Source organism: Hirundo rustica, chromosome 8 (assembly GCF_015227805.2).
Source record: "Hirundo rustica isolate bHirRus1 chromosome 8, bHirRus1.pri.v3, whole genome shotgun sequence".
Lineage (NCBI taxonomy): Eukaryota > Metazoa > Chordata > Aves > Passeriformes > Hirundinidae > Hirundo > Hirundo rustica.
The window spans coordinates 28892009-28915594 of NC_053457.1; the positions used below are offsets into that span (position 1 = coordinate 28892009).

At 37.5% G+C, this 23586-nt stretch overlaps 1 protein-coding gene across 2 annotated transcripts in view; it reads left to right on the plus strand.

Annotated features, from left to right (window-relative positions):
- ATRNL1 (attractin like 1) overlaps positions 1-23586 on the plus strand; it is a 432362-nt gene that overhangs the window by 380180 nt on the left and 28596 nt on the right. For both annotated transcript variants that reach the window (XM_040071146.2, XM_040071147.2), the window contains one exon: positions 663-777. In XM_040071146.2, the coding sequence (XP_039927080.1) occupies positions 663-777 (115 nt within the window). The remainder of the gene's footprint in view (positions 1-662; positions 778-23586) is intronic.

Below are 23586 nucleotides of genomic sequence, written 5' to 3' on the forward strand. Positions count from 1 at the left end.
GATAAAGCAAGGTGGTTATCACACAGGCAACATTTTCAGAGAGTTTCTAAGCATATATAAATACAGTAGCATTGCATTTATTTTTTGCATATGCAAAAAGAATCAGGAAGGTCCTGCCTTGAAGAAATAATTTCCTTAGCAGGACAGACAGAGAGAAGGCAGAATTCCTGGTCTGGGGATATCAAGAGGGATTGACTATCTTTAGCTATTGGTATATAATATAGATTTGCTCTCATTTTATCATTTTGGCATTAGGCAGGCTGGGTAATGCATGCTGCTGAAGCAGAGTTCTTTCACATGGATACTTCTTAATAGAGATGCAGAATTTGGATACTCTTAGGTACCAATGTGTATGTCAAAAGATTTTGCTGTTTTCTAAGCTTTGATTTGATATTACTACATTTAGGAAGCTATAAAATTCAGTAAAACTTTGTTGTTTTTATGATGATTTATTTTTTTGTTTGGTTAGATCTGCAGCATGGGCTGTCAGAGCCCATTTTTAAGTTGATTAACATGGTTCGGACAATCTACTTGAGCACAAAGAAATAATTAGGGAAAAATATCTTCCCACCATTACACTGTGCCTTAAAATAAACTAAAGGTGCTCAAGTAGAAATGGGATGGAAATCTCAAAGGTTAACCTGCCTGTCTTCCTTTTCCAGGGTGTTCCTAAGCCGATTGCCATCGAGCCGTGCTCAGGAAACAGAGCCGCCGTCCTGACGGTGTTTTTGTGTCTGCCCAGGGGAGCGTCAGGAGTTCCACCACCCGGGCAGTCAGGTAAGGCTGCTTGGTGGGTGTTGTGTCTGTCTCCTTCTGCACCCTCTGCCTGGGCAAAATCACCCTCGCAGATCCACAATAATGGCACAGATGGATACGAGGAGCTGCTCGGTCAAGCTGATGTTAGGTTTAGCCCCAGTGTTTCATTTTTCTTGGGAATTTGGTGTCGTGTCCAAATAAAAAGCCCAGTGATTAAGCCAGCCACATTTCATTAGGACTTCCTGAAGCAATATATGTACGTATCAATACACTCCCAACATTGTCTCTCGGGGAAAAAATAAAATTCATATGCTGCCACTTCCATGGTTTCAGTTCAAGCTGCTGTAAATGAGGCTGTACAGGGAATACCAGTGAGTATTTTCACTTCAGGCTAAAATTTAGTGCAGTCTAGTTTGCACCATAAATCCCAACACTTTGCTGGCTGGGGTTCAATTAAAATACTAGTATTTCCGAGAATGCCTGTCAGATAAAACCTGGAATTGTGTGAGTGAATGCTTCTGTAGGGAGGTGTTCACTTTGGAAGTGATCCCAGCTCATCTTAAAGTAGCACTTGCATTATCTGGAAGCACTTCTTGTGGTGACCGACCTTCTTTGCAAGATCTCTGCACAAAAACATTCTCATAAAACACTTCCTGAGCAGGAGGTACCTACCTGCACCTTTAAAGCCCTTTAAATAACTGCCCGCAATGGTGTGATACGAAAGAACCGCGACGAGTGTGGACGGTAATGTGACACTGCACATGTGACCAGTTTACTCATTCAGAATTCACTGGAGCCAAAATGAACACCTTTGTAAGGAATAGCAGACTGCGTAGTATGTGCCCAAAATGCAGGAATAAACCAGAAAACATGCTTTCAGGCTAACTTTTATCATTAAGAGCCAAAAAATATATCCTTTTAACCTTCAAAAATCCATTTAAGAGATTAAAAAGTATTGAGTAATGATGAGGGCAAACTCACTTGACTTATATTGGAAATAAGCTCAGCTGGCTGTTCTTCTTTTGGCCTGATCACTATCTGTTATTTATTTGGGAGTTTTGGTTCATTTTTTGAGGGCGAGGGGTGTTATATTCTTTTCCCTCTGAGTTCTGAGATGAGGACTTAGTTCTTAAAATGCTGTTTATAGCTTGGAATATCATTTTTGGAAGTGCTATGAAAATAAAAGTGTTACTGATGCTTTGTCAAATACATTTCCTGGAAGAAATACATAAATGTAAATGCTCTGAGGAGAGCAATGAGGGAGGAAGGATGTTTAGCTTATTCCCTATTCATATTTTAAGGAAATGAAGAAGAAATAAAGTGTTTATAGTCTTGCAACAAGAAAAAACATTATGAAAGGAAATTAAAAGTAATTGTTGAAATTGAAACTTAAAATGGTTTTGGTGGGAATTTTTTTGTTTCTTCCAAATTTACCTAGGATGTGCATCTTGACAGTAAAAATGTATTCATTTAGTTTCTTCATAATCATCTTCTACTTACCATATAAAGAAGTCTTTGAAAAGTAATTGCTGATCTTTGCTGTGTGTAAAGCACAGATGGTATATGTGTTTTGAAACAGGACTTGGGTTCAACAACACATCAGATGTGTCATTCTACATGTTTTTCAACCTGTGAAAGAACACACCTCTTTTTTAAATATGTTTTGTCCTCCTGTTATGTTCTGTCTTCTCATTGCTTTACTTCCACCAGCTTTGTAGGCATATATTTGGAATACTATTCTTCCTTTGGATATTATGCTACCTGTCACCCATTTAGTGTTTCAAAATATATAAATGATTTAGTCCTACAATTTTTCACTTTGTTCAGGGTCACAACTGAATAGAAATGCTGGAGGTGTTCAGCCATGCTGGTTCAACCATTAGAGTGTGTTAGATTATGTGGCTGTAATAATTTTTTCTTGTGCATGATGAGTTTTGGTACTCATGGATGTAAAGCACGCCTAGGCCAGGCAGGAGCTATTATACAACTTTGTTGGCACACCTGTAGCTTTACTAATTCATTCCATTCCTGTCCTGCAGCATTATCTGCTGCTTCTTCCCTGGGAGCAGATGCTGTGAACACTGCCAAGTTTCTGGAAATGATGTGCAAGCTTCAAGCAGCACACGTTTTCTCTATGCAGTTGGTTTCCCTTATGACCTAAGTTAAACAAAACCAATGATACTTGGGGTGGAAGTCGTGTGTTCAGTAATTATGGCTTGCCAAGTAATATTGCAATCCTCTATTACTTGGACACAGCCATTTTCCAGCTCGTTGGGATCATTCTAGGATAAAACTGACTGTGTGTCAAGAGTCTTTGTTTAAATGATATGTCAATGATACTCATTCCCAGTTCACACTGGGAGTGTGGGATTCATTCCTTCTATACATACGTCCCAGTCATAAGAAGGAGCTGCCTGTATTTTTACTGTCCTGCATTTTCTCCAAAACAGAGGAAGGACATAAATAACTAGCCTATGCTCCACTGGAGTTCTTAATTGTATACCTAATTTTTTAAAGTCTCAATTTGAGTTTTACTTTTCTGAGTTTTACATTAACAACTTTGTTGAAAAAATGACTCTGAATATTTAAACAACAAACAAACGAACAAAAAAATAAACTAAACTCTAATGTAAAGGTTACTCTTTGTGCAAGCATATGTTCTGTACTTCACCTTTACTGGCAGCTGGAAGAGAAGCTGAAGCTACAGATGCTGGGCTTTGGCCAAAGGCTATGCATGGCAAAAAACTTCTCTAGGAGAGACCATATGTCCCTATGCAGATCTGTGTGTTCTCTTCTTCCTACAGAAAATACTCACAACTTTACAGAGTTACAACAACATTGTTTAGCACTCAGTCCTAATTCTGTAAGTTAAACAGTTAAACTACTTAAAATAATCTGTGATTTAAGGTAGATTTTATACAGATTGATCACGTAGATTCAGTGAAAATATTGATAAAAACGGATTTATTGCAAAAAGAGAAACACTATTCATTGTGATTCGTGTTTTTAACAGGGATTTTTTTTTTTTTTTCAATGAAGCATCTATTTGTAGAATTAAATATCCTGAAAATCTGGAAAGTCACAAAATGTTGACATCATTGTTTGTTAGGTGTTTCACAGCAGAGCTTATGTTTTCTTTTGGGTGTAAGCTAACAATTCAGTTATACTTCTCTGAAGTAACTGAAGTAGCTGTTTTTAAGTGAAAGAAATTAGAGACAAAGTATAAATTAGAATGATCAATTCAAAACATTAAGTTAAATTTCTCGGTTTGGATTGACTGGTAGAATGTGTGCTTTCTTCATTCTTCAATTATCCCATTCACTGCATTGTACCTGTGTAATCAGAACAAAATTAGAGGTTCCAAAAAAATAGCAATTGACTGTAGGGTTCACATGTCTGTCAGTACAAATGCATCAGTGTAGTGCATATGTGATTTACAAGTTTTATGATACACCGGAAGCTAGAGATCATCTTTTATTGCTGTAATGTCTGACCCCATGATTTAAATAGCTTAAACTCTTCTTAATATCAAAGCAGATCTAATAATGAGGGCAGCTGCAACCAGTTCTCTAGAAAGAACTAAATATCACAAAGGGAATGGAACAAAACAAGTTAGCCCAGAAAAAAGAGGATAGTACGTAACTTAATGCAGAAAAAGGTGCCTATGAATTATCAGCAGTGGAAGGCCCAAGAAAAACTCCTTCAAGGTCTTCATACAGCTCTGGTGATATATTGGGCAATACAGAAAGAATAGCTGGGTATATGTGATAAATTCTGTTAAAATAACTGTGACTGTGTCATCATTGCTACTAAAGCCAACTAAATCCCATGCTTTGAGGTATTGAGTTATTGTACAGTAAGTTTATAAAACAATGTTTGCATCTTTCTGGGATAAGGCCACTTCGTGCTGTAAAGCACAAAGAGAAATGAGAATACTAAACCATTTCAAAATAATTCATAATCAAGGGGTATAATTTCTGAATTATTTACAGGTTATTTTACTTTCACACAGTAGTACTTGTCTATCTACCAAGAGGGTAAAAGTGACAGAGCACCCAGTAGAGGAAATTCCCTGTTGAGGCAGTGAGCTGAATGGTCTCTGCAGATGTGCACAAATGAGTGTCTCTGTTAAACTTTAGTAGATCTTTAACACCTCCATGGCTATGATTGGATGATGTGAATCTAACTTAACTCCTAAAATATCACTTGGCAATGAAATGGAAGTCGAAGTGGAAGACTGCATGCAGTATTCTGTTGTTGTAGGTGCAAATTAGGATGGCAGGCCTCTGAACAGTGCTGCCTCAAAGTTCCTGATATCCTTGACTCAAAACAGAATTTTGTGTCGTTCTGGCTGCGCTAACTGTGGTGTTCAATCCTACTTAGTCAGCAAGCTCCAGTAAGATCACAGAATCAATAAAACTACCATGCCATCTGCCTTCCCTGTCGTCACCATCGTAATGAATAATGACTCATTAAGTGTTCTACAAGACAATTAGCTCTGGTTGAAAACAGTAACAAGGCTTTCTTGATTGTATTTATAATTTTCTCTGATTAAAACACAAAAATCCTAATGCATATCATAAGAGGCATATTAACATAAATATGAATTAACTAATAGATTTTATAGAGTATTATATTTAATTATATTGCTCAATTTTTCTGACCCTTGGAAACAAAACCGTAGCTTATGGCTTTTCATTTATAGAATAGCTTTCTATGTGTACCTATCTCAGTATGCAGAACTGGTTGCAGACACACACTGGGGCATGTAAGTCTCATGAATTTCTACCTGCTGCAAACACATTTCTTTGCACAGTCCTTTCATACTTGCAAAACGACCCAATAAAGTCAGTAGTGCTACAAGGATGAGTATAGATTTTCCTGTAGAAGAATGTAAGTAAAAGATGTAGCAGAAAATACACTGTCGTTAAGACACACAGAGGAGGGTTGAATATCTGCTTTAGGGGAGAAAAACTATGAGTACTGAAAGTGGGGAGAAGAAAAGTGAGGATAGACATAGAAATGGGAAGATATTAACAACTGATTATGTGGATGCTTAAACAGCTAAAAAAAGAAATCGAAAAGTGATACTGCAAAAGGAAAAAGGAGCTCTGAAAAATTATAGATGTCTAGATAAGAACAAACATAGTTCTGCATTCTGTTTTTCCCAGCTAGTTTATAAGGCCCTAAAAGGTAAAGTCCTACATTTTATTTAAGCAAACATATTTCTGTGCATCATTCTGTTCTTTGTTCTGTAGCAATTCACTTGTCTAGATTGAATGTTGTCTCTCCTTTGTAATTGTGGAGACAGAATATTGGCTTGTTTTCATTATTTGCTGTTATATTGGCATTGATTCACCAAAGTATATTTTATATTTGTAATCTAACAGTACTATTTAGGTTGGATAAAGAGGCATGTAAGCAGAGAAAACATTATAAAAAACTGAGCAAAACTAACTATACAACACCCCTAGAAGAGACAACTCCCCCCATCATCACTAGCAAGATTTTTCAAATAATGAAATAGCAAAACAAAAAAATCTCAGTTCCCTTATTTCCTCTGAAGTCCCAACGTGCAACTGGAAATAAGTGAAACTATGCATTACACAAAAACAGTGCGGATATCTAGAATTTGTGTTAAAATACAGGGGTGAGTCAGGCGTTTTATTTATTTGGCAAAGTTGCACAGTCATGTTCATTTGACCAGAAGCTCTACAGATAAGCTGGAATATTATAAAAGACTCAGTGGGGAACGGAATTATTTGAGTTTCCTTCTACTGTTTAGACTGTGTGAAGACTGGGTTTAATCTTTCTCTCTAACCTAAGGCATGACTAGAGCATTTTGTATAGAAATGTAATTTTGGTAATTGTATTGAGGGATACTCCATATTAGTTACCAACATGATGCTAGTTAAATGCTCCCCCCCAAAAAAAAAACAAAAAACAAAAATAGAAAACATTAACATTGTGGGAGAAAGTCAAAATGGTCTTTGTAAGAGTTTTAATGACTACAACTAAAGCTAAACTCCTAATTAGTATATTAAGCAGTAACTTCAACTTACTGACACTGAGAGACTGTAAAATTCAGGGTTCTTTTCAGTTAGCTGGAGGTGCTTAGTGAAATAGCTCTAAGACTTCGTGTAAACTAAAATCGTCTATTCCCAAGATCATTTTACTGAAGGAGTCGCTTCCTTTTGAGCAGCAAGGCCTATTTTTGGAGTGACTATTTTCTGCCTAATGCCATCCTTCTGCACTGCATCAAATGAGGGAGCAGACTGTGTTTATAGTATTGACACAGTGAAAAGAGCACAGTCGTAAGTGGCAGATGGTGTCGATGATTACTTAAAAAATATTTATGGCAATTGCAAAAACAAAGTAGATAATAAGACCTGCTAGCCACTGCCACCCCTACTCCAGCCCAAACCCAGAGCAGTTACTTCTGCAATGTGCAGGATAAAGTCTACTTGAAAAGTACAGAACTTCTTAGCACAGCAAGCTTTGTAAGTGATGAACAATGAGGTATTGAGTTTGTCTGCTCTTTTACAGAATTTTAGGTGGTTCTGTAATGAATTGGCTTCTACGTCGTTCTGGACATAGAAACTTGATGCCTTTTAATTCTGAATATACTTGGAAAGGACATAAACATCTTAATATGAAGAACATGCAGTATAATGTTAGCAATGTGTTTTCTACACATCTTGGCAAAAGTAACTTATTGATTGGACCGTAAAACCTGCATGCTGTGGAGCCATCAGCCAAAAAAATGTAAAAAGAGAAGAAGAAAAAAAAGAGCAGGAGAATAGAGGAGGTGGAGATGGTTGTTTTACAACTTTATCACTGGATTTGCTGCCCTAGAGGGACTCAAGAAAATAAGACATATTATAAAAACGGTTAAGTACTGTGAACATTTCTTTGACACCTAGTTACTCATTTTTCAATCCAAAACTGTCCACTGTTTCTCCAGAGTATAGGAAATACTTTTTTCTTTGGGGTTTTTTGCAGCTTTAGTTGCATAAAGAGAGCTGAAAGAATGTCTGAAGAGGATGTAAATTTCTGAACATTGTGAAGTGTAAGTGCAGCCATGTCCATCTCTTCCACTCCATGTGGAGGTTGTCTGAGCTATTACCATGTTGCATCCAGGTGACAATTTGGTGGTTTCCTCTCTCCTGTTGTCATGGCAATGGAGAAGCAATGATGAATGCTCATGATCCAATGCTTCTGGCCACAAACAGATGCACTAGAATCCAAACCTTCAGATCAAAGCTCTAACCTGGAAAGAAGCACCACCCCTCAACCATGCCTGCCTGCCCACCGTCAGCTGCAGTACTGGGGGCTCTGCTATTTTAATCCGTCACCCGCAGTGTTTTAACAATCAGATCGTCTCCACCTTCATTTTTGCCAAGGCAAATGAGGTCTGCTCTAAACCTGTTTTTCAGTCTTCTGAACACCTTTGTAGTGCTTTGTCCCAGTTTTAGCCTCAGTTCATCTCTTTTTACCTTGCATGACCAGGTTTGTACTCAAAGTGCCGTGTGAAGGCCCATCTGGCATTGCCCAATGGCATTAACATTTTGTGGCTGTATTCCTTTTAACATTTACTTTCTTTAAAAACATTCCCCCCCCCCACCCCCCACCCCCCCCCTTTTTCAACTTGATATTTCTGTAGCCAACTTATTTTCTTCCTTGAACTGTAAACTTTTAGAGTATAAGTGTCTGTTTGTTTTGTAAACACATGGCTTTGAATTCTGGTGTTCAACCTGAGTACATATATATTCCTCAAGTCCTTGGAGTCATACATCTCTTTCTGGATTATATTCTAAGCCTTCTCTGTATTGATGATATTGACATTGATGATATTTGATGATATTGATGTTTGCCATGATTGCATTTAATTACATTAATGCCAAGCTCTTTAACAAATACAAAAATGAACACTAAAAAATATAACTCTTGTTTCCATGTTATACCCTCATCAGCCTTCTTTCTCTTCAGAACTATTCTTTGTTTTCTGTCCTTCATGCTATTATTCATTCTCCATAACTTCTGTCTTTTGATAATTTATCTGTTGATAAATTCTCACATTATAAGATTTCAGAAACCTAGAAAACATTCTGCATGGTCTTCCCCACAAAATCATCTAACTTACTGTATAAAACTATCAGGGGATTCTGGCACAATCTTTGATGAAATGTTGCTGCATTTTGACCTGTTTTTCATTTACCTGTCTTTAATTATTCCTTCTAGCAAAGTACCTCACAGCAGTCTGATTAATAGATCGGTAAATGACTAAATATATTTTTCTTGAATCTAGACAATATTTAGTTTGAAATAAACAGCAGTTACTGTTCTCAATTTGCATGCATCTGACATGACAGATTATTAAATTTCCCTGTTACCAGCCTTTGTTTTCTGGTATTCTTACAGAATTAGTGTTCTGATTACCCTGATGTCATTTCATAAAACTTCTGTTTCTTCTGTTTCCATATCCTCATTCCATTATCCATATTGATGGCAATGTCTTTGATAAACATTATCTCCCTCCTTGAAAACCTTCAAATTCGCTTCTGGGACAATATCTAGAAAATACCTGATCTCTGCTTCATTCTTTCTACATTATGATTCTGTCCTGTTTTGGTCTCTTAGTTGCATACAGTGAAAATCCTTGGATGTTTGTTTTACTAAACCTTTGCAAGGTCTAACTCATCTTGACTTTTGACAATTCTTATTTGGCTGTTACAGGTCTTTATCTGCAAACGACAGCCTGCTTTGTTGCTTGATGCTTTTTTAGCCATTTTCATAAGCTTTCTGAATTAAAAAAGCTGTAAACTTAGGTCTTCAAATTTGATTGTCTCCCAGGCAGATCCTTAGGCCCTTTGCAAGGCTAAGCTTTCCCTAGCTGAAAGAAATCATAGTGTGCTTTTCTTATTTTGACATGAATGATACAGACATCAACAAAGGAAAGGAAAAGAAAAAAGAAAATTATAAAGACAACTAACAAACATGAGAAGTCCTCACTTCAGAATTTTGCTGAGAGAGGTTATACAATACTTATGTAGTTTTTAATGGAAATCTCATGGGAAAAAAATCTTTTAATCATGTGATTTGTTTTACAGAAGCGGAAACATTGATGACCAGATAATGCTGTAAAGCAGCATCTTGTTCTTCTGCTAGCACAAGGACACAGTGTTTCTTACATAAAAAATAGGCAGCAGTGGGGCCCATGTGAATGTACACCCCAACCAAACAGAGCACCCTTTTAAATTTTGTGCTGTTAAACTTTGAGGATTCAACAGATCTTTAGTTAGAGATGCAAAATTAGGTAAAGTGAGCAAATCCCTGTGCAAGTGACACACTGGATGATAAGTGTCCTTCCTGAGTGAAACTGGTGGTCTGGTTTTATATTCAGTCAACACATACTATGTGGAGCAGATGGCTTTGAGCTAAATTAGAACCATAAACCTTTCAAAGTTAAAGTTATATATGAATTAAATCTTTCAGCAGGGGTCCCATCACCTATTTCTCCTTACTCTAACATTGAATCACTGGAAAAACTGATTTTTTTCTTTAATCAACAGAAGTCAATCTTCAACTAAAAAGTATTACATTGAGTTCTGTTCTGATTCTTAGTCCTGGCATGATGGAAAGTTTCATTCATTACTGGGACAATGCAATTGCCCATAATCTACCTTCCCCTGTTTATTTTATCACACTCGTGGAGCAAGATGCTTCTACTGCCTATTTTTGGGATAAAGCTGTCCAAAATTATACAGAGACCAATCAGATTTATCATTCTTTGGCATTTGATGGCATCCATCTGTTTATTTACAAAACTGCTAAAGACTTATTAAGTTACTAGACTACAGAGAAAATAAATTGAGTTATCATATGTAGTTAAATTCAGTCCTTGCATCTGCTGTCTTTACAGCCTGTATGGTGTTTTCTGAAATTGCACTGGCTTGCAGACCCGGGCTTCAGGAATACATTTACTTCACAGCCTTTTTATGCCATTTCAAGTGAATTTCTAATGCATGAGCAATTTGTGGTTCAGGAAAATGTTGACAGAAGAATGTCAGGGCTTTCTGTTGTTAGCAGTTTGAAAGCATGATAGGGACGGTTCTTGCTTAAAAGTAGCTCTTAAAAGTTTGGAGCTGCTCAATTTCTGGAATAATTTGATCTAACCCCTTTCAATCAATATTGCACAACTGTTGTGGAAGGCTTTAAAGCTTATGGGCACAAATAAACTAATATTAGTAAGCATAAAACACTTTTAAGATGAGAGATGGGGAATGAACTCCTCTCATGCTCTGTGTGTTCAATTCCTATTGTAAGTACAAACAAAAAGAAATGTTGTTTAAAGTTCAAATCTTTCCATTAGTAAAACTGAGTAGCAAAATGAGGAATACATCTTAAAGGGATACTTTAGTTCCTGTAGCAAGCATGAGTTTGCAACAGTGAACTCAGTTATTGCCCACATCCTTTCTGCTTGTGAATGAACTGCTCTGTAACAGTGAAATCACTGGAAATGTCCTTTTGAAGGAACTAGTCTGAACCCAGCAAAGATACTAACTCAGAGCAGCCACAGGTAGCTGAGAGCCTGGCTTTGTCTTGATTAGGTCACGATGATTGTTGGGGAAGGGTTGTTCCTTGTTGTGACAAGTCTCTTACTGTGATAAATTCTCAGCTTCTCCTGTTTGTATGCCTTGCATAGCTCTGCTTCATAATTTTAGAACTGAGAGATATAGGGAAGATATTCCAGAGAGATCCACATGTCAGCTCCTGTCCTGTGGGGACACAGCAGATCCAGGTCAGTGCTGCCTGTACAAGCCCAGGGCTGAGCTCTGCATCTCCCTGCACCATCCTTTGGCATATAAGTGTGGCACTGTGCCCACACACAGCACCAGCTAAATGGTGCATCCAGATGACTAAATCTTTGTGGGACATGAAATGGGGAACAGTGTGGAAACCACCAAATGCTGCTTTGGGAATGATTTGGAGCCTAGCAAGGCTGTCAGAACGTGTACAGCCTGGTGAATCATGCCTGACTGCAGAGCTACTTCAAAAATTTTTGCAGGATGCACTACTCTGTGCTAGCACTAGATGGGTGGGTTTCTCTCATATCACATCTGCAATTCCTTAGGTTAAAAAAATAGCAACAACAACAGCAAAAGGTTGGAAGTTGGTTTTTCTGCTCTTTCTTACAAAATACAGTAAATATTAAGTGCTGCACAAACAATGAGAAGGAATAAGTTTGGGCATACAGAATTAGCAGGTTCATAAAATAAGGCCAGGCTGTTGAAAATAATTATTTAAAAATAATTCCAAACTAAAAATCCAAGGATAAGTTAAATCTATTAAAACGTGAGATGAAGTGAGGCTTCTGTGAATGTTATTGGATCTGGCAAGTGAGTCACACACTAAACTGCATATGTTTTTTATACTGGAGAAAATTAGCTTGAAAATGACTGATAGCTAGTTAATATTGGAAAATGGCAGACAAAATAATCCATCCAAAAGAGGAACATTTTAAAGTAATACTTGTATGTGAATCACTTCTAAAAGAATCCCTCTTTATAAACCTACTCTTTCTAAAATGTTTGGGTCTGGAAAATGTTAGTATTAAGTGAATCTTTCAAATTCCTAAGCAGGAAGTATGGATGTGAACAGTGGCTGAAAAAGACTCTTGTCACTTTAAGTCTTTCATTTCAAGCAAGTTATCTTGAGTGCTCAAAACATGCCAGAGTATAAGGGAAAAATTAAAAAGAAAATGACAATGACAAACTATATTTAGGGTTGAGAGTGACTCAACATGAAATGATCAAGGGAAGTTTAGAATGACAATGTATCTATCTTAATTTGTACTATTTATATATATATTTATTACTTTTAATTCACGATTCAGTGATACACAGTCTAAAGTGTCTTCTATCAAGTACTTAGTGTCCTCAGATTCTTTTGAGCACATCTGACTATAAGTGGGATGTAAAATATCTGGTGCCTTGCCACAGGGCAAACCCTGGAAGGCAGAATAGTTGGGTTGCAGTGATCAAAGGGTAACCTTCCTTGCCCTCACCCTCTGACAGTGATGTAGCAGCATGAAACCCTTAACTGCAGTTCCAGGCTGTCAGACTTGTCCCTGGGAGCATCATTCAGGGTGCTTTTCCAGGTACAAAACTGCTTCAGGCTCGTGTTGTCCATTCCCCCAAACCCTTCCCCTTCCTGAGTGCTTGCAGCTGTATCAGCCTCTCACCCAAGGGTGGGTTCAGCAGAACTTGCTCCGTAGTGAAACAGTTTCACTGACTGAAGGTGGAAGTTTTAGGTGGCTGTTTGTAGTTAATTATATCAAAAAGTGAGAAAATTCATGTGGGCACTTGCATCTACTGAAATTTGCACCCAAGAGTAGATTTTAGCCCTTATTCTGCTAACCAGATCCCTGTGTGTTTGTCTCTGTGCTCTCTGTAAAATGGGAACGCTACTCCGTGAGGATGTTGTGGGAATAAGTGAGCAATGTTTGAGTTGTTCTCAGATTTGTTGTTTTAAGTGTAATAGAAAAGAATCCAAGCAATAGTTCATAGCATGGTTTAGTGCATAATATCATTCATTAATTTCCAGATCCCTGCAATGCCTCAGCAGAAATGTTTGAGTCAAGAAGGACTCTTCTTCACTATTTGTTGATGAAATTTCAGATCAGTATCTAAATATATAAGATACTCTCTGTTTTGTTATTTTTGGGGTTTTTTTTCTCAGGGAAGAGCAGATTAATCTCTTATTCTTTCTGCAGATAAATGATTCCTGTCAAATATACTCATGAAGGAATCTTTGTCCACAACAGAGAAAAACTGATTAGTCGTCATGATGGAATAGATAAAGAATCTTTGATAGCACGTTGCACTTCTCACAATGAAGTTTTTGTAGAGATATTTTGGCTACCTGAAAATGTATTAATATTCAAAAAGCATAACAAGTTACACTACAAACTATTACAGCATAACACGTTAAATTCAAGAATAGGCCGCATCTTTTCCTGGGGAAACAACAAAAGAATGCTGGTCATAAAGTAAAAAAAATACCTAAGTATAAATGTGAACTTCAGATGAAATTTTCTTCACAATTTATGGAGATTTTGATTATTAAATTTCAAATTTCAGGGTGGAAGAAATAACCTTTGAATAAATTCTATTTGATTTTGTATATGTAGAGGATGAAAATAATGGGGGGTTGTCTTTTAGAAGATAGCAAACCATGGCCAGCCGCACAGGGAGCCACATCCTGAGCTGTGTCAGAGCATTGTTCTGACTGATGTGGGAGAAGAATTATGGGTAGCTTTAAATAGTGACTTAGATTAAAATTAAAATCTATCATTTCTTTTACTGTTTTCTGATGATTTAAGAATATATGCTCGGAATAATATTTAGAGTAGAGAAAGCTCTAATTTATGTGGAACAGTGCATTAAAAGCAGTTACTCATCCACCTAAGAAACATTATCAGCTACTCATCAGCTTCAATTCAGAGCAGAGTCTGAAGAATGGCCTGAAAGAGGCATCAAATTTGTTCTGCTTTTTAAAGACCTTGGCAATGCAAGATACTGAGTGTGACAAATGCAGTTAGGTATAAATTACCACCCTTCTTGCAGCTACTGGAGCTCGAGGTCCCACTTCCATCCGCTGAAATGCACGCAGTTCCACCTTGGTTTGTACTGGAGGAAATCTGGAATGCCATTACAGAACACTCTGCAAGCTCCCATTATTTTCAACAGGAATGATGCCAAGCTCCTTTCAGAGTTGATTACAGAATCATAAAAAAAATAAGGCTGGAAAGGACTTTTAGAGATCATTTACTCCCATCTCCCCTGTTCATGGTAGTATCAGCTGCATGTAAACTATTTCTGGCAGATGTTTGTCTAACCTGTTCATAACAGCATACAAAAATGGACTTTCTGCTTCTTACCTAGGTATTTTTTCCCCCCATGCATTCCTGTTAGAAAACCTTTCCTAATGGTTAACCTAAATTTCCTCTGCTATGGTTTAAGCCCATTACTTTTTATCATGCCTGAAATGAGCATGGAAAAAAGATTATTTCCTTCCTTCCTTTTCTCTGCAGACATTTATATTTTTCTGTTTGCACTCTATCACCTTTCTCTATATCAAAATAATCCTAGTTCATCCAAATTCGTTAAGGTCACGTTTTCTAGACATGTTCTGGTTGCTTTGTATTAGTTCCCTAGATTATAGCTCTGCAAACACAGGTACAGCAGGAGAGTAGAATTCTGAGGGATGGAGAGGGAAACTGAGTATTTTACAAGAAAATGTTACTGCAATTATACCAATCATTCAGCAACTTTTTACTTTTTTTTTTTTTTTTTAGAGTACCACCTTATCTTTCAGCCCCTTTTTCAGTTTGTCCTTTATATATGCACAATATCCATCCTTCCTCCACTGTTAATTGCTGCTGTCTGCTACAGTCAAAGGCTGGCATGCCTAAAATGAGAGGTGTGTGAAATGGGACACTGTAATTCTGAACTTGGGCAATATGCAGGATCTGTAGAGTAACAGGAAAATCAAAGCTGTGGTAGATTCAGATTTTCTCCTTCCCAAATCTTAACTTTACTAAGTGACTTGACACTGAAAACAGAAAGCTTACTCCACAGTTCTTCTAAGTTTGGCTATTTTTAGGATTTCCTGCAGAGATCTTGGCCTTGAGCTTTAATTCCTTCTTCCCACACACATGCCCATCTCTTTCCATCCACACTGGAGTCAATGATTCACGTCTGGTACGCTCAGCCAGCAGGGATCAGTGATTTCTTCCCGTAGGGTTGTGGCACTTTGTAGCAAGGTGCAATGAAAATTCCTTTTAATGAAGAGAAATTTGTCTTAGGAAGCAAGTGTGTCTTGCATCCCAGCAGAAGTGGTGCATGGCAATTTAGGGTCTGTGATGTACTTTTTGCTCGCAAGGATGCATAATTCATTCACGAGGGAATCTGTAAATTATTCCAGTAATCCTTACCTGTGGGATAAATATTGTCCCCTAAGAAGCTCATATAACTTTATAATCTGATAATTTATTCTGTCAGGATAATGCTAAGAAATTCTGTAATAAACTTTCACTACTTGTTATTGGGCAACTAGAGCTTTATTCTAATGTTGTTTCCCTGATATTATGCTTCAGCGATGCTCTTTCTGATTCTTCCCCATCAATCAATAGTGACATGTAAACAGATTTTTAGAAAGCACTATTCTCCTGCATCTTCTCGTCATAAATTATTGGGTTTTTTCTTTGATGGTGTAGGTACATGAAAATATTCCAGATAGTCAAATAAACAATCAGAAACCATGTCAAGCATTTAAGATTCAGTTTTTTTCACTGGATACAGAATTTTGTTTTGCCATCTTCAGGATAGGTAATTTTTCTACACTTATGGGAGGCCACTTTGTACTTCTGGCCTGTGACAGACCCTATGAAAAATTCAAGACGTGCAGGATTTTATATCCCAAATGAGACAAATTGCTACAGCAGGATTAGAGTGTGAAGGTTGTAACAATCAACAACCACGACCATGATCACAGCCTGTCCCACTCAGAATGTGGAGCCCAACTCCCAGGGAGAGTTTGCATCAGCTGATAGCACAGGACATCCTGACACACAGCTCAGGGAAGGGGCAGCTCCATCCTTTGTGCCAGAGCAATTATACTGACAAATCCCACTCACCAGCTCTGAGGGGTGCTGGGCAGCAATTCCCTCATTAGATCCTACCCAAATGTCCAAACGTGGAAATGCTAGTTTGGAAGGATGGAAATGCTAATCTGGAGTGTCTGCTGCTGCACAAGGTTTTGTCAGTCGCTTAGCCATCAAGCTGAACACTGATGCAAGGACAGTAAACTTCTAGGAGGTACAGTCAGCATAAAATATTTCACTTCAGCAAGTGCCCTGCTCCATGTCATTACATTTCATGTATTCTGTGCTTTCATATCCTCAAATGTTCCAAGTGCAGTTTTTTGTACAGATACACAAAGGTGCAACTTGAACACCTCAGTGCAGCGGAGTGAAGTCACAATCCACAAAGGACGGGAATTCCCAGCTACCAGTAAAATAATATACATTACAAATTCTAGTTCTCAGTCCTGAGTTAAATTAATGTGAGTTTATCCAAATGAAAAGGGCAGTTCTCAGACCAAATCAGTGCTTTCAATAGATGAAAGATGTCTAGACACCTGAAAATTATGAAATTAGTTCCCAAGCTCATCTTCTAAACACACTTTATGGGTGTACCTGTGAGTGGTTTTTTAGCCTATTTCAGGTGTTTTAGTGGAAGGTGATGTCCCTTCAGTTGTAACTCCTGTAGTTGGCTAAGAGATGGAACATAGTTATAAGAAAATTGTTGTTCATTTTCACACTCATCAATGGTACAAAAATAACATAAATGAAAGCTGACAATAAATTACCAAAGCAATTATGATTGAAAATATTAATTCCAATCAAAAGGTCTTTGTTCATCTGTTGCAGTGCAGCCTGTGTGAACAGGTAAAGTGTGCAAATGTACAATATACCTAGAAAAATATTAGTTTTCTTTTTCAGAAGTAAAATATTGTGCTATGGCCACACTTAAATCTATGGATACACATCCAGATCCTAGTCTATTTGAGGAATTGTACCAGTGATACAAGTGCCATTAAGACAGAAAGGTCTTAGGAAAGTTCCAAGAAACTTCATAAAACAATTTTTTTCTGTCTGTTCCTCCTGGTGTTTGTTCCGTGTTTTCAATACATCTTTTTTATCCCAGTACCTGGCTGGGTTACCTTGCGTTATGCTGCTTGGGGACTTTTGATAAAAGTAGTTGTTACCTTCTCCTCTTCAAATTTCCCTACCTAATCTCAGTAGCCACTGTATGATTTTCTTTTACATTTTGAAAAGTAAAATCTGAGACACTTTGTTTCCCCAAATTATTTTCCTTTTCACATCAAATTGTGTGCTTGAATTTTAATGCTGCATTTCTTGCTCTGGGAGCTGAAACTGTTTACTCAGCTGAGCACTGGCAGGACTGGTGCAGTTTTCCCAGTAGGGCTCACTGAAGTGCCTGCTCCTCCCTGACTTTGAAGTGAGCTGTTCCCACTCCTTCTTAATGCTCCTAGAGAAAATGCTAGCAGATATGGAAGCTGGTGAGGGCTGTTGTGGTTCTTGCAATGTATTTTCCATTAGAACGAAATTAAAAAAATGCCACATTCATTTCAGAGAGCACCAAGTTCATAATCAGATGGTAATGGTCTGTGGATGAAGAGGAGATCCATGTCCAAGCACATAACCTGCTTTGTACTCGTGAGACTGAACTGAGCATGACTTCAAGTTATGAGCTCTTAACTGTTGGTTGGCTTTGTTTTCCTTTTGGTATTATTTATATCTTTTGGGTTGCAACACAAAGGGCCCATTGAAAAATCAGTAGTGAATAAAAACCTCAACTTCAAATCAGTAGTTTTAAGCACTCTTCAAAGTATGGGGAAGAGACGGGAATATTGATTTCTCAAGAAATCAACTATTAGGCAAAGAAGCAACTTTAAAAAGGTGGGGATGTTACTTTATTGGCAGTGCTTCATGAAGTGCATTCTGATCTTGGCTCTTGGATGCCACTTATACCATCTTCCTACAAACTGGAAAGCTGCTTTGCCGGAGCTTGAAAAGGAAGCATTTTTTTCCTGTTCAAAACATTTTCAGCATTTCAAGCCAAACAATTTGTGTAGAGGAATAGATCTCTATTTAAAGAAATAAGAGCAGACTATTCATTATCTGGAATCCTACTTTAGCATGTTCTTTGTTTTGGAAGCAAGGCTTTGTGAATTGTACTCTTTTTATGACCTGATCAGCCATGAATGAAAGAGCTGGCTGATTTTGTCTCCGTAGTTATGTGCCTTTCTTGTAAACTCTGACTGAACATGCTGTAATAACGTTTTCTTGGTCCAGACTGGTGAGGTTGAAATGGAAAGAAATGAACCTGATTGAAGTTGCAGGTCTGCCTGTAGCTTGTTTCATTCTAGATATAGTTGGAGCCAATTTTATTTCCTATTAGTCAAGATTTTAAAAAGCCTCTGGTCTCACATACGCCGACTCCACAAAGAAAGACAAATATGCTACAGTTTGATTTCCTGGATCTCCCTTTGATTCAGTGAGAGGGGGTTGTTAGATGAAGCAGGAAAGACAAATACCCTATTTAAAGGTTGAGATGCTGAAATGGGATCAGATTGTTTGAGCAGACAGGTTTTTTAACTGTGAGGTTGCCCACGAGTGTAACAATACAACCAAAAGTAGTAGGCTGTTAGGATTTTTTGGTTTTTGTTCTTCAAATTCAATGTGGTGATTGTATTGAGAAATATTTAATTGGAGAGAAACTTCTGATGCTGTCCTGCACTCACAAATATTTTTTCAAGCTAATGCCTCTCCTTTTTCTTGACAACAAAGCCAGAAGCATAAATGGAAAATGAAGTCAACCTTAACAATATGTACCATTCCTTTTTGAGCAGATTTGATTGTTCATTGTCTGCATATAGAGTGGTGTGCTGATATGACAGCACAAAACATTCTGACTTCTACCAGACTTTTAGGACACTTCAAGGTGTGATTATGGAAAGTAACATTCAAGAGATTGTGCAAGTTCGGTGTGACATGTTACTTGAAAATGACAAGAAAATGACTGCTCCTCTGAGGAGGTACATGCTGCTGCATGTAAACATATGGGAAAATGTAATTTACTACATTTTTCTTGTGGAAGCAGTTAATTTTATTATTAAAAATGAAAGAAAATATTCTTACGGTGTTACTTGGTATTAGTGAGTTAGCTGTTCTTCCCACATATTCAGCTTTCTTTTGCATATAACTGTATATACATTTTTTTGAGAACATGATAGAAAATGCAGCCCTAAAAAATAAGTTATGAAGTTTTAAGAGCTCTTAAGCAGATGCTTTAGAAATTTTTTCCACATCACTGTGCCATTCCTTTTATCCTTTTTGTTAACCCCCAAATAACTTGTTATGATTTAGAAATGTTGAGACATTTAAGTGTATTTTAAATCTGTTTCTATGTGCGTGTGTGAGCATAAAATTTCATGGGTTTTTGTCAGCTGAATATAACGTGCTCGGGAACCCTCTCTTTAGAAAGCTCAAATCTGTAGAAATGGTGCTGTTTAAGAAAATCTGGGGTTTTTTTTTCAAATTTGCAACTGGTCAGTACCATCTCTCTGTACAAATCCTACCCCAGTGCCATTCAATGATGTATCACTGTGATGCATCATTAAATATTGAGCATTGATTATGTAAGTGCTGCCAGATTTACTTCAGTTCACTCTACAAAAAGACTTGTGAAACTTGGCCAATAAGTGTCCTCAGTGTGAAGAAATGATAGAAATGCTTTGTGATGCTGGTCCTTTACACGGGAGTTAAGTGGAAATAAAAAAATTGGAGATATGCAACAGTACAATTTACAGGCTTGAGAAAAATGCTCAGAATAAGTGGTCAGGAGCACCTTGGCCATGAACTTTGCTGATCTGAACCTGCTGTGGGAATTATCCTTGTTATTTAAAGATGTAGTTTAATTGTACCTAAATTCTGATTGCTTAGATACCAAGCAGATGTATTTTTCTAATGCTGTTAATGATTTAGTCAGGCTGTGTATCAGGCATTAGTACCTACATGGAAGGCTGTCTGTGTCTGTGGCTATTTCAAGCAATTAACAAATTTAAATGTAACTGCTGTCATATGGGTGGCCATTTTGTTCTATTTATAAGTTTGTTTTTGAAGTGTTTCTGTAGTTAGATACGAAACATTCAGACAGATTGAAGTGCCATTTCTTTGCTCCCCAAATTCAGTCCAGTTTGGTGAACTCATAAACTGTAGAACATTACAGTTTTCTTTCTTTTAGTTGCATTTCATAGAAAAAATTGGCAGCAGGTCAAAATAATAACTGAATTCAAACCGTTTGGAGGATTCAGGTCAAGGTTGCTTACCAGAGCAGCTGCACTGTGAAGTGTTGGTGCTGCTGGAGCAGTGGGGAAACAGGAGGAGCAGTCAAGGTTCTGCTCCTCAGCCTCCTCCAGACCTGTCATGGAGCATTGTCCCTTTGCCACATCTGGGAGGCCACAGAAAAGATAATTTTCACACATGGGATTGCTGACAATTCATATATTTGGTCCTGAACATAAAGTTGAAGAGCTGTATGATGCAGCTGATTTGTCCAATATCAAGCAGTAGGGCACTGGGGAGAACATTGCAGTTGAACTAGCAAACCTTTATAGTCTATTCATTAAAGCAAACAAACAGAAGAATGGAGGAGGGGATAATTGCTTCAAGGGTTGTTTTAAGAGGAAATAAATGAAACTAGAAAGCTAAGTTTTGCAAGTAATGGTTTGCCAGATTTGACTTATTCCCTTCCCCTGAGTGAGTGCATTGTGATAGAGCCTTCAGTAGTGTGATATTGTTGTGTGTTTGTGCAGAACACCTGCAATGTTCTTTGCACAGGCTGGACCATAAGAAAAGAGAAAATTATGTTTGAACAAAGAGCTGCGATGTTCGATTGTTTGCTCTTGCCACTCACATATATCATAAGGTTTTCTGAATGTGGATGCTGTGGATGCACGTTTAAGGGTGGGGGATGTGTGTGTTTGCAGAGACATGCATGTACACCTGGAATGGAGGAAATGAGGAGCTTTCTGTTGCTACAGAAAAAAGAACTATCAATTTCCCAGAAGAAGAATGCAGTAGGGCCAGTTTAAACATTTTAGTGCTGCAGATGTATGACTTTAAGCCCTGGGTAAAAGCTGGCTGAATATGTCATAGACATGATTTGTCTTTGGATGATAGCAGCATCTCTCATAAAGCACTCCACTCAATCTGTGGAATGATATTAGTAGTGAATGTGGAGAATGCTCTTTTCCAGTAGCTTGAGGTATACTTATATGAATCTAGCTGGTGAGTGACATGGTAAATAAAATCCAGAGGAAAAATGATACACAGTTAAAGATGTATTTTAGTGACAGGCAATGCAGCAGCAAACGCAAACTCCTGCAGTTAGTATGTGAAAATAAGAGGATACAAATGTCTTCCAGAGCTAATGATCCCTTGAATCTTTATCTATTACCCCAAATTAGACTGAGAAAGATCTATTTAATGGAAAAAAAACCTATTCTGCTCCATCTCTTACTAAATCTTGTATCTTCCCCTCCTCAGCACCCACATTTATGAAATGCATGTTAGGAATAGAATAGTTCCATTTGGAGAAGGGTGTGTCAGTACAAATATTAACAGTGTGGAGGTCTGTGTAGGTACATTATTTTACCATCTACATAGTTCAGACCAAATTTCCTCTTATCTTTGTCGCACTTATTCTAGCACCAGAATTACATTAGTCCCCATAGCGGATCTTCATTTCTGACAGTAGATTTCTGAGCAAATGAAAAATCATCCAGTCATTTCTCTCTAATTAGTTGTGTCTCTAAATACCTAATTATCACTGGGAACAAATTGCATGCTACAAAGATAATATTATGGAGAGCTGTTAATCTGTTAAGATGCTGCTTTTGAGTTTTGTGCAGTTGATGCAGCTGTTAAAACAGAATTTTTGCCACCTGGATATAACATTACCATTTTATTGTAAAATTCAGAAATAACTAATGGGAAACCAGAGTATTGGAGTTGGCTTCTTTAAGCATTGTACTTGTCAGATAAAGAAATGTATCCTTATATCCTTCATAATCTACTCTTTTCCATACTTTAAGCTACTTGGCATTCTTAAAAGGTGAGTCTGTGGCAGCAATAAAAATTAAATGCTCTTTCAGGGTTATTTGGTTTGTTAATAGCTTGGTTTGCATTGTCCACATACACATGGCAAGATAGAATAACACAGCGGATTCTTGGAGTTTTCAGCCAAATGCAATCTGCATAGAAATTGCATGTTTCTGTAGAATACTTGACAATTATGCTTAGGTGGCTTAACTGTAATTAACGTGTAATGTGCACTTTGGCTAGAAAAGAGAAATTACCAGGTACTTACCTCGTGATTATTTCAGCATGCTCTGCACAGTTATGGTTTGGGGTCATAGTAGTGCAGAGTGCTGAGTTTTCTCAGCTCATTCTGAAACCTTTGGTGCTGAGTATCTCCAGAACCTCATAGGTGAGGTCCTGGTTCCCTGGGAAATATACTGTGACTGTTTGTAAAGCATAATTTATAGCTGAAGCCTGCATAGAAGTAATACCACTGCTTGTTAATGATATCATCAAAAATTCCCAGCTCAAGGACATTCCTGATCACTAGAGTTATAAAACTTTATTTGTAGTAAAACCTGCCTTTTGAGGTGAATTTTTAGATTTTCTTATATTCCTTTTTCCTTTTCTTCATAGCAATTCTTCAGGCTAAAAGATTTTCAAGGTAACATGTATGAACTAGAGTGATTTCAGCTTTAGAGGTAAATGCAGCTATACATACATTATGGGTTTGGTTTTTTGTATTGATCTGGTAATATGAAACCTATAAAAATGTGGACTGATAATAAGTTGAGAGTTCTAATTAGCAGTCATCATGCTGCCACCTCTTCTATGTAATCAAATCAGCAAAAATCCTGACAATATGAAAGAGACGTGCTTGAAGAAGTCTGTTAGTAATCTCATAGGAATACATCTAAAATTTATGCCCTATTTTACTTTCATGAAAAAGTTAATTAAACTAATCAGCGCTTCAAGAACCACAAGAGAAATCCTGTCCCAAATTCTGCATACAGACAGCCTTGAAATGGGAACGAGGATGTAACCACGCTGTGTCCCTTGCCAGAACCTGCAGGGACCTGTGACGGTGCTGTGGGCAT